Here is a 12,620-nt window from a genome sequence, read left to right as displayed (position 1 = left end):
ATTTCTATTTTGATATAATTTCAACTGTACAGAAAATTTACTAGATTATTACCAGAAACTCTTGTATGCCCTTTACCCAGAATGTTTACTTTCGACAGACGTTAACTTTGTCATATTGCTTTATCATTTTCTTTCCCACTTCCCTCTCTCTCATCCACTACTCTCATATTCCAATTTTATATATTTTTTCGGAACCATCTGAGAGTCATTTGGAAACGTTGTCAGAGACATTGTGCTCCATTTCCTCTAAATGCTTGAGTGTGTATTTCTTTTTTTAACATTAATTTTTATTGGAGTATAGTTGATTTACAATGTTGTGTTAGTTTCTGCTGTACAGCAAAGTGAATCAGTTTTATATATATATATATATATATATATATATATATATATATATATCCACTCTTTTTTAGATTCTTTTCCCATATACATTTCCATTACAGAGTATTGAGTAGAGTTCCCTGTGCTGTACAGTAGGTTCTTAATTGTTGTGTTATATATACAGTAGTGTGTATATGTCAATCCCAATCTACCAATTTATCGCTCCCTTTTTTTTCCCCCTTGGTAACCATATGCTTTTTTCTACATCTGTGACTCTATTTCTGTTTTATAAATAAGTCCATTTGTACCATTTTTTTATATTCCACATATAAGTGATATTATGATATTTGTCTTTGTCTGACCTACTTCACTCAGTATGACAACCTCTAGGTCCATCCATGGTGCTGCAAATGGCATTATTTCATTCTTTTTTATGGCTAATATTCCACTGTATATATGTACCACATCTTCTTTATCCACTCATCCATTGATGGACATTTAGGTTGCTTCCATGTCTTGGCTATTGTAAATAGTGCTGCAATGAACATTGGGGTGCATGTATCTTTTCAAATTATGGTCTTCTCCAGATATATGCCCAAGGACTGGGATTGTTGGATCATATGGTAGCTCTATTTTTACTTTTTTAAGGAACCTCCATACTGTTCTCCATAGTGACTCTACCAATTTGCATACCTACCAACAGTGTAAGAGGGTTCCTTTTTCTCCACACCCTCTCTAGCATTTATTGTTTATAGATTTTTTGGTGGTGGCCATTCTAACTGGTGTGAGGTGATACCTCACTGTAATTTTGATTTGCATTTCTCTAATAATTAGTGATGTAGAACATCTTTTCATGTGCTTTTTGGACATCTGTATGTCTTCTTTGGAGAAATGTCTAGATCTTCCACCGAATTTTGATTGGGCTGTTTGTTTATTTGATATTGAGCTGCATGAACTGTTTGTGTATTTGGAGATTAATCTCTTGTCAGTCACTTCGTTTTCTTTCTTTGATCCACCTCTTAGAGCAGCCGTCCCCAACCTTTTTGGCACCAGGTGCCGGTTTCCTGGAAGACAGTTTTTCCATGGACGGTGGGGGGGATGGTTCAGGTTCTAATGCAAGCAATGGGGAGCGATGGGTAGGGCAGATGAAGCTTCACTCTCTCGCCCACTGCTCACCCCTTGCTGTGGAGCCTGGTTCCTAACAGGCCATGGACCTGTACCAGCCCGCAGCCTGGGGGTTGGAGACCCCTGTCCTAGAGTAATGAAAATAAAAGTAAACAAATGGGACCTAATTAAACTTTAAAGCTTTTGAACAGCAACGGAAACCATAAGCAAAATGAGTGTGTATTTCTTAATAAGGATGTTCTCTTACAGAATCACAATATGATAATCAAAATCAGGAAACTTTACAATGAAACAATGTATTTATCTAATCCACACTCCATATTCAAATTTCAACAGTTGTCCCAATTTTTATAGCTCTATATGCCCAGTCTAAAACTTAATCAAAAATTGTACATTGAATTTAGTTGTCCTAATTTTTAGTCTCTTTTAACCTAGAATAGTTACTCAGCTTGTCTTTGTCTTTTTTTGCCTTGCCTTGTTTTTAATAAGAACTTTAGATTTACAGAAAAATTGTGAAAATACTACAGAGAATTTTGTATATCCCTCACCCAGTTTCCTCGAACATTAATATATTACGTTAACATGGTATATTTGAAACAACTACTATAACAATGTTAATACAACTACTAAACTACAGACTTTACTTGAATTTCACTTGTTTTTCCACTAATGTCATTTTTCTATATCAGAATTCACTTCAGGATACCTCTTTGCATTCAGTCATCCTGTCTCCTAGTATTCTCTGTTATGTGACAATTTTTAAGTCCTTCCATGATTTGGATGACTTTGACAGTTTTGAGAAGTACTAGTCAGATATTTTGTAGAATGTTCTCCAAATTGGGGTTGTTTGATATTTTTCTCATGCTTAAATTGGTGTTACAGGTTTGGAGGGGTGGGTTACAGTGGTGAAATGCCCTTCTTATTACATCATATCAGTGGTACATGATATCAACCTGACTTATCACTGGTGATTGTTAACATTGATCACTGACCAATGTGGTACTTACCAGGTTAAAAATGCTCAACATAATGATGTATCTGTCCTTTTGTTGTATGGTCAGTTCTTTATATATTTTGGAACTATAATGTTAGATGCATACAGTATTGAGATTATTTCATCTTCCTAATTAATTGAACCTTTTATTATTACACAGTAACAATTTCCAGCAATCTTTTTTAAATTTAAAATTTACATATTTGCTATTAATGTAGGTACACTGGTTTTCATTAGGGTTAGTTTTTTGTTTTTTTGTTTTTTTTTCCTTTAGTGTATCTTTCCATTCTTTTCTTTTGAATTTTCTAAATTCTTAAATTCTAATGTCTGTTATAAATAGCTATGTATGGATTTTATTTTTTATACAGAATGTCAGTCTTGGTTTCTAATCTGTAGCATTCAGTTCATTAACATGTACTTTTGTAACTGTTGCTCTGGATTTATTTCGATCACTTATTTAGTGTTTCTCATGTGCTTCACACTTTTTTTTCTTTAGTTTCTTTTGAATTGGTTATATTTTTAAAACACCATTTCACAATCTTTCTTTTCTAACCTTTAGATTACAAAGTCCTTAAAAATTGTAGTTTCCTAGGAATTTCCAATATATTTACTTAATTTATCAAATTCTATTTACTTTAAAGAATTTTTTACTTTCTTCCTGAATAATACAAGAATATCAGAAGATTTTAACTTAAATTCTCACCCTCCTGATAAATGCTATCATTATCATTTGTATTTGTTATTTTAGTTTTTAACATTACTATTATTGATTTTCTTATCAATAATATTCATTAAGATCTTAAGTCAATATTTATTAAGGTTTTTCATATTTACCACTTCCCTTATTGTTTCTTCATTCATCTCATGTTTGATCATTCTCCTTCAGCTTGAAGTCCATCCTTTAGGAATTCCTCAAGACAATGTGCTTGGCTGTAAATTCACTCAATTCTATTTTGTTTAAAAATACCTGTAGTTCATACTTGTTCTTAAAAGAGATATACTGTATAAAATCCTAGAGTGATAGCTATTTTCTTTCAAAACCATTCAAGATATTTTTTCAGTTGTATTGTAGCTTCCAATGTTTCTTCTGAGTAGTCAGCTCTTAATTTAACATTCTTATCTTTGTAGGTCATCTGTCTTTTCTCTTTGGCTCGTTTGAAGATATGCCATTTTAGTTCTGGTGTTTTGACATGTCCTTAATATGTGTATAGGTATAAATGTACTTTTATTTATGTTGCTTGAAATTCATTGGACTTTTTGAATCTGGAAATTGATGTTTCTCAACAGTTCTAGCAGTTTCCTGGCCATTCTCTCTTCAAATATTGCATCTCCTCTATTCATTTTTTCTTCTACTTCTGGACCTCTGCTTAGATGTACATTAAAACTTTTACCTTTTCCCTCCATGTCACTAAACCTCTTTGCAATTTTTCCCATATCAGCCCCTCCATGCTGCATTAGTGATAAATTCTTTATATCCATCTTTCAGTTCACTAATTCTTCTGCTGTGTATAATCTGCTGTTAAATCCATCTACAGTCTCTATATTATTTCTAGAAGTCCTATTTTTTCTCCATATATTCTTGATTATTTTATAGTTCTTTTCTAGTTCCTCATATTTCCATTCTTCTCTATATATTATGTATATTATACATACTTACATTGTGTATATTATACATAATATTTTTAGGGTTCTAAGTCTGTGTTAGATTCTGCAGCCTGCTTTTCCTGGAGAGTTTAAAACATGGTACATTTTTTCTTTAGGGTTTTGAGATATTTTAGAATGAGCTCATACATATTTTAAAACTTTTAATGTGATAGTATTTTGAGATGTAGTTTGAAGGCAAATTCTTCCAGACAGATTTTATACTTACCAACTAACTGTGATCACTTGAATTAAGCTGAATTCTTGGTTTGAAGTTTGTAATTACCCAGGTAGTTAAAATTAAGGCAGCAAGCCTGGTTAAGGTCTGAATTATTAGGAGACATTTTTTCTCTTTCATTAATCACCACATTTTAAGGCATGGATTTATTTTGTAGGTCCCTCCAAAGTAAATGTTTTTATCTAATTTATGCTACATTCAGGCAATATAGTCATTGTGATCTAAGCTTTATGCTATGAGTTGTTTATTTATTGAATTCTCCACCTTGTGAGTACTCCCTCACCTTTCTTTTTGGTCTCTCATCTTTATGCTCTAAGGATCCATAAATTAATGCAACCATTATGGAGAACAGTATGGAAGTTCCTTAAAAAACTAAAAATAGAACTACCATATGATCCAGCAATCCCACTACTTGGCCTATACCATGAGAAAACCATAATTCAAAGAGGGACATGTAACACAATGTTCACTGCAGCTCTATTTACAATAGCCAGGACATGGAACCAACCTAAATGTCCATTGACAGATGAATGGATAAGGAAGATGTGGCACATATATACAATGGAATATTACTCAGCCATAAAAAGAAATGAAATTGAGTTATTTGTAGTGAGGTGGATGGACCTAGAGTCTGTCATACAGAGTAAAGTCAGAAAGAGAAAAACAAGTACAGTATGCTAACACATATATATATAGATTCTAAAAAAAACAAAACAAAAACAAAAACATGGTACTGATGAACCTAGTGGCAGGGCAGGAATAAAGACGTAGACATAGAGAAAGAACTTGGGAACATGGTAGGTGGAGGGGGAAGCTGCAGTGAAGTGAGAGTAGCATCGACATATATACACTACCGAGAGTAGCATTGACATATATACACTACTGAATGTAAAATGGTTAGCTAGTGGGAAGCAGCAGCATAGCACAGGGAGATCAGCTTGGTGCTTTGCAATGACCTAGAGATGTGGGATAATGATGGTGGGAGGGAGAGGCTTAAGAGGAAGGGGTTATGAGGATATATGTATCCATATGGCTGATTCACTTTGTTGTACAACAGAAACTAACACAGTATTGTGAAGCAATTATACTCCAATAAAGACCTATTAAAAAAATAAAAAGCCCAAGATTAAACTCTCCAGGGTTTACCTCTGTCTTTCTGGTTTTCCATCTTCAGTTTCTAATTGGTCCTTACTTTTCTTTCCAGGTTATCAGAGCATTTATAAATAATTTTTGCAAATTTTCAGCATTTTAAATTATTTTCAGGTAGATGCTCAGTCAGGGTGTTTTAGATTGCCATAATGCTGAGAGTGGAAATCTTTTGATTCACAAATAGGAAAAAAGAAGAAAAAAGTACAGCTGGATTAGAAAAATTAACTGATTACTGACAATGGAGGGATGCTAAAAATGATGTGTGTATTTTCTTCAAATGACAGTTATTATCTGCATTGCCACCTGCAGTTGATGCATGTGCAAGTTCTCCCAACACAACCAGTACTGGAGAGCATCATCTCTTTCAATGACTGATAACTTAATACATGTAAAATTGCACCCCACTGTTATTTCAGTAAGAATCTTCATTTTTATTGTGACCAGTCTACTAAATGCTTATCCAATTATTAAATTTTGTCTTGCATAAAAAAAAAAGATGTGTTTAATATTCTATGAAAAGACATGCAAAGATAAATTAATTGATCTCTTAGTCATAAAGACCTGGAGAAAATGTCACATACAAACTGGCATAGATTATTGGAGTTGAATCATATTCTTGAGGACCAAAACACTTGTTTGGCTCTAATTCCACAATTTGTAGTTCCTAGGAAAAACAGAAGAGTCTGAGCTATGATTAGTGATAGGACAAAAGAAGCATGAAGTATACCTTTAGAGCATTAGGATTACTCTTTGCAAGATTCTCCTGGACTTGTCTCTGTATTCCCTCAGGTAAAGCAGGAAACCATGCACATACCTTGCATTATCCTAGTGCACTTTGCTCTTGGTGTCAGCTGGAAGCTATATGAGCATAAATATTCCATAGACGTTTAGAAAGAAAATTGGGTGGAAGTTTTGCTTTGCTTAATTTTGCTTATGTATTATATGTTTTCCTGATATATTGAGTGCCTGTTATGTATAGATATTTAAATCTGTCGGTTTACAAGAGGTTTATAATATGAATTTTTCTCTTATAGAGTTTATAATCGACTTGGGGAAAGAAGGGTAAAAAATATGTGCTTGTAACAATTTAGCAATAATTAAATGCTAAACCTGTGGTACTGACTTTAAGTGCAATAGGAACACAGAGAAGGCCAAGTTTTGTGTGAGGTTGACTGGGATAAGGTTTCCTGGAACAAGTAAAACTTCCTCTGGGGATGTAGAAATTTTGGGGCAGAATAGGGAAAAGTTTAACACACTACGGTATGCCAGGGTGTGGGAATTGGCACAGAGCAAAAATAAGAGCAAATAAATAACCATGTTGATGAAAGAAGAAAGAAATATTGAAAACCAAGATTAGGAATACGTTTTAATCACATAATAGAAATCTTAGAAGTCATGGGAGACTATTTCATATTATAGATACTACATTATATTATATTAATTATATATGATAGTGTGAAGCTATTGAAGATTCTTGGGCAAAGGACTGACATGTTGAAAGTGCTCAAAGTTTAGCTTTATCAATAAATGTGGATCTATAGGATAAACTCAAATTTGAAACTAGGAATATATTTTGTTAGAGCCCACCTATTAGTAGTATGCTTTTTGTTTGGTTATATAAAAATAAAATATATATTTAATATTCATTTATATTATATACTATTAATATAAAATATCATTGTATTTAAGTATGCTTTTTGTTGTTTTAGAGGAATTCCAGGGAAGAAATGTGGTACAATCATCCTTACAGCAGAGGAATTAAACTGTTGCAGAGTAAGTAAATATTTCTTTGGATGAAAAAGTATTTCCAATACTTCTTTGAAATGATATTTCTCAAACTATACTTAAATGATTTTTCTTGAGTAGTTTTAGCAAAAAATAATTAAAACTACATTATATAATTCTAAATTCATAAAATATCATTTTAGATACTTAGAACTTTAACCAGAGAGACTACATTCTATAGTCCAAATAGGATAATCAGTTATTTTAACAGTCTTTTTAATGAATAGAAATTATTAAAATAAAACCTAATGGTAGGGCTTCCCTGGTGGCGCAGTGGTTGAGAATCTGCCTGCTAATGCAGGGGACACGGGTTCGAGCCCTGGTCTGGGAAGATCCCACATGCCGCGGAGCGGCTGGGCCCGTGAGCCACAACACTGAGCCTGCGCGTCTGGAGCCTGTGCCCCGCAACGGGAGGGGCCGCGATAGTGAAAAGGCCCGCGCACCGCGATGAAGAGCGGTCCCCGCACCGCGATGAAGAGTGGCCCCCACTTGCCGTAACTGAAGAAAGCCCTCGCACGAACCGAAGACCCAACACAGCCAAAAATAATAAAATAAATAAATAAATAACAGTTCTTTAAAAAAAAAACAAAAAACAAAAAAACCTAATGGTAATATCATTTGGGGGGGCATTAATATAAGGAATTGTCAATTGTATCAACCAATTCAGTTCTTGCAAAAATTTGAAGATTTTATGTGTGATACTGAAAGAATATGTCTAGTCACTTGACTGTAATCATTTTGCATAACATACTTGTTTTTCTGTATTTCTAATTGAATTAATTCAATATTCATATATGGTCTCATGTTTTCTTAGCTTGGGAAGCCCACATTTGTAGAAATAACCAGCTACCACTTCAACTAAGAATATAATGACATAGAGTGCATATTCATTAATCTTAGAAAACTGCTATTTTTAGTTGTGATTTGCTGATCTAGTCTTCTTTCATACTTCTCGTCTCTGAATTTGTATATGTATATGGTAATCTGTGTTTGTATAATGAGGGAGGAAAGAGAAAAAGAAATTCAAGGTCAATAAGATGCATGTTCTTTATTGTGACATTAACATGCTATTTTGTCAAAGTCTTGATATTAAGAATATTTTGTATGAATATGCTAATGAAGAAATTATTATGAGTTCTAATTCAAAATAGAACCAAGATATCAAGGTCATAGATTGAGTATTGCCAGGCTGCATCTTAAACATCTTCTGCTTTCAATTCTGTTGTTTTGCCTGGAGGAACAAGAAAATTATAAAGCCTCCATGCAAATGAAGTAGAATATGTTACTTAGTGATCCAGAGGCATTTTCACCATTCTTTATACTAATAAAGCTTTAAAAACATCTGGAATTATCTTTTAATATTACTTATTAATAATATTAATATTATTTACATATTTCCCACACTTAGAAATTATAGATCTAATATTTTTAAATTGTTTAGAATCTTGATCTAACTTCACTTATGTATCCTACGTTCTGATTCTTAGCTACGGACACTGATAATCAGCATCATTAAAATAATCATTGAAATAATATTATTATGCTAGTATAGTAGAAGAAACAAGTGTGTTCAAAGCAATGACCATAGTTAACTTCATACAATGCCTTTTAAATGTGCATTTTATGGTACTTTAAAAATATCAGGCATTATCACTTAGAATTTGGAATGAAGTAATTTTATTTCAATTTGACATTATACAAATTGACACTTATTTTCTTGAAAACACATTACCATTTGTTAGCTTGAGCATAAACTTTGGAATCAGGACGGCTAAATTTCAGTATTATTTCTTCCACTATTCAGCTGAGTGAAATTTTTTGGAGCTTTAATTTCTACATTTGTCAACAGCTAAAAGTCTTTATACAGACATACCTCATTTTATTGTGCTTCACATATATTGCATTTTTTACAAATTGAAGGCCTGTGGCAGCCCTCTGGTGAACAAGCCTATCAGCACCATTTTTCCAACAGCGTTGCTCACTTCTAGTCTCTGTGTCACATTTTGCTAATTTTTGTACACTATCAAATTTTTTCATTATTATTACATTTGTTATGGTGATCTGTGATCAGTGATCTTTGATGTTACTATTGCAGTTGTTTTTGGGCACCACAAAATTAATAAATATGTGTTTGCTGACTGTTCCACCAACTGGCCATTCCCCTGTCTCTTTCCCTCTGCTCAGGCATCCTTATTCTCTGAAACGCAACAATATAGAAATTAGGCCAATTAATATCTCTATAATGCCCTCTAAGCATTTAAGTGAAAGGAAGATTCACACATCTCTCACTTTAAATCAAAAGCTAGAAACGATTAAACTTACTGAGAAAGGCATGTTGAAAGCCAAGCTGAGATAGGCTGAAAGCTAGGCCTCTTGGGCCAAACAGTTAGTCAAGGTTGTGAAGGCAAAAGAAAAGTTCTTGAAGAAAATTTCACATTCTACTCCAGTGGGCACACATATGATAAGAAAGCAAAACATCCTTATTGCTGATATGAAGAAAGATGTAGTGGTCTGGATAGAAGAACAAACCAGCCACAACATTCCCTTAAGCCAAAGCCTAATCCAGAGGAGGGCCCTAGCTCTCTTAAATCCTATGAAGGCTAAGAGAGGTGAGGAAGCTGCAGAAGAAAAGTTCAAAGCTAGCAGAGATTGGTTCATGAGGTTTAAGGAAAGAAACTCTGTCCATAACATAAAAGTAGTACAAGTGAATAAGCACATGCTTATATATAGAGAAGTTGCAGCAAGTTATACAGATGTGCTAACTAAGATAATTAGTGAAGGTCACTGCACTAAATAACAGGTTTTCAATGTAGATGAAATAGCCTTATATTGGAAGGAGATGCAATTTAGGACTTTCATAGCTAGAGAGGAGAAATCAGAGCCTTGCTTCAAAGTTTCAAAGGGCAGGCAGACTCTCTTGTCTTGCAGCTAGTGACTTTAAGGTGAAGCCAATGTTGATTTACCATTTAGAAGATCCTTGGGCTGCTAAGAATTATGCTAAATTTGCTCTGCCTGTGCTGTATAAATGGAACGACAAAGCCTGGATGACATCACATGTTTACAGCATGGTTTGCTGAATATTTTAAGCCCACTGGTGAGACCTACTGCTCAGAAAAAAATGATTCCTTTCAAAGTATTACTACAAATCTACAGTAATCAAGACTGTATGGTACTGGCACAATAACAGAAATATAGATCAATGGTACAGGATAGAAAACCCAGAGATAAACCCACGCACATATGGTCACCTAATTTATGACAAAGGAGGCAAGAACATACAATGGAGAAAAGACAGCCTCTTTAATAAGCAGTGCTGGGAAAAGTGGACAGCTACATGTAAAAGAATGAAATTAGAACACTACCTAACAGTGTACACAAAAATAAACAAAATGGATTAAAGACCTAAATGTAGGACTGGAGACTATAAAACACTTAGAGGAAAATCACTCTTTGACATAAACCACAGCAAGATCTTTTTTGACCCACCTCCTAGAGTAATGAAAATAAAAATAAAAAACAAAGGGGACCTAATTAAACTTAAAAGCTTTTGCACAGAAAAGTAAACCATAAACAAGACGAAAAGGCAACCCTCAGAGTGGGAGAAAATATTTGCAAACAAAGCAACAGACAAAGGATTAATCTCCAAAATATACAAACAGATTGTGGAGCTCAATATCAAAAAAAACAAACAACCCAATTAAAAATTAGGTGGAAGACCTAAATAGACATTTCACCAAAGAAGACATACAGATGGCCAAGAGGAACATGAAAAGATGCTCATCACTAATTATTAGAGAAATGCAAGTCAAAACTACAATGAGGTATTACCTCACACCGGTCAGAATGGCCATCATCAAAAAATCTAGAAGCAATAAATGCTGGAGAGGGTGTGGAGAAAAGCGAACCCTCTTACACTGTTGGTGAGAATGTAAATTGATACAGCCACTATGGAGAACAGTATGGAGGTTCCTTAAAAAAACTAAAAATAGAACTACCATATGACCCAGCAATCCCACTACTGGGCATATACTCTGAGAAAACCATAATTCAAATAGAGACATCTACCCCAGTGTTCACTGCAACACTATTTACAATAGCCAGGTCATGGAAACAACCTAAATGTCCAACAACAGATGAATGGGTAAAGAAGATGTGGCACATATATACAATGGAATATTACACAGCCATAAAAAAGAACGAAATCAGGTCATTTGTAGAGACATAGATGGAGCTAGAGTCTGTCATACAGAGTGAAGTAAGCCAGTAAAAAACCCAAATATCGTATATTAATACATATATGTGGAAACTAGAAAAATGGTACAGATGAACCTATTTGCAGGGCAGGAACAGAGACATAGATGTAGAAAACAGACATGTGGACATGGGGGGAAGGGGAGGATGGGACGAATTGGGAGACTAGGATTGACATACATGGACTACCATGTGTAAAATAGATAGCTAGTGAGAACATGCTGTAAAGCACAGGAAGCTCAGCTCGGTGTTCTGTGATGACCTAGATGGGTGGGATGGGGGTGGGGGGTGGGAGGGAGGTCCAAGAGGGACGGGATATAGGTATACATATAGTTGATTCACTTTATTGTACAGCAGAAACTAACACAACATTGCAAAGCAATTATACTCCAATACAAAAATAAGTTAAAAAAACAAAACAAAACAAAAACCAAAATATTATTGCTCATTGACAATGCACCTGGTCACACAAGAGCTCTGATGGAGATGTACGAGATTGATGTTGCTTTCATGCTTGCTAACACAACACTCATTCTGCAACCCGAGGCTCGAGGAGTAAATTCGACTTTCAAGTCTTGTTACTTAAGAAATAATACATTTCCTAAAGCCACAGCTGCCACAGATAGTGATTCCTCTGATGGATCTGGGCAATGAATTGAAAACCTTCTGGAAAGGATTCATCATTCTAGATGACATTAAAAACATTCGTGGGGAGAAGCCCAAATATCGACATTAACAGGAGTTTGGAAGAAGTTGATTCCAACCCTCACAGATGAATGACTTTGAGGGGTTTAAGACTCCAGTGGAGGAAGTAACTGCTGATGTTGTGGAAATGGCAAGAGAATTAGAATAGGAAGTGGAGCCTGAAGATTTGACTGAATTGCTGCAATCTCATGATAAGACTTAAACGGATGACAGGTTGCATCTTATGGATGAGCAATGAAAGTGGTTTCTTGAGATGGAATCTACTGGTGAAGATGTTGTGAAGATTGTTGAAAGGACAACAAAGGATTTAGAGTATTACATAAGCTTAGTTGACAAAGCCACAACAGGGTTTGAGTGGGTCGACTCTGATTTTGAAAGAAGTTCTAACTACGGGTAAAATGCTATCAAACAGCA

General features: G+C 34.5%; 1 protein-coding gene across 2 annotated transcripts in view; it reads left to right on the top strand.

Annotated features, from left to right (window-relative positions):
- Nucleotides 1–12,620, top strand: part of CPNE8 (copine 8) — a 306,320-nt gene that overhangs the window by 147,563 nt on the left and 146,137 nt on the right. For both annotated transcript variants that reach the window (XM_059934544.1, XM_059934545.1), the window contains exon 7: nucleotides 7,175–7,238. In XM_059934544.1, the coding sequence (XP_059790527.1) occupies nucleotides 7,175–7,238 (64 nt within the window). The remainder of the gene's footprint in view (nucleotides 1–7,174; nucleotides 7,239–12,620) is intronic.

This window comes from Balaenoptera ricei, chromosome 10 (assembly GCF_028023285.1).
Source record: "Balaenoptera ricei isolate mBalRic1 chromosome 10, mBalRic1.hap2, whole genome shotgun sequence".
NCBI classification, from domain to species: Eukaryota; Metazoa; Chordata; class Mammalia; order Artiodactyla; family Balaenopteridae; genus Balaenoptera; species Balaenoptera ricei.
The sequence above is the reverse complement of the archived record's forward strand: the minus strand, read 5'-3'. Positions and strand labels throughout refer to the sequence as shown.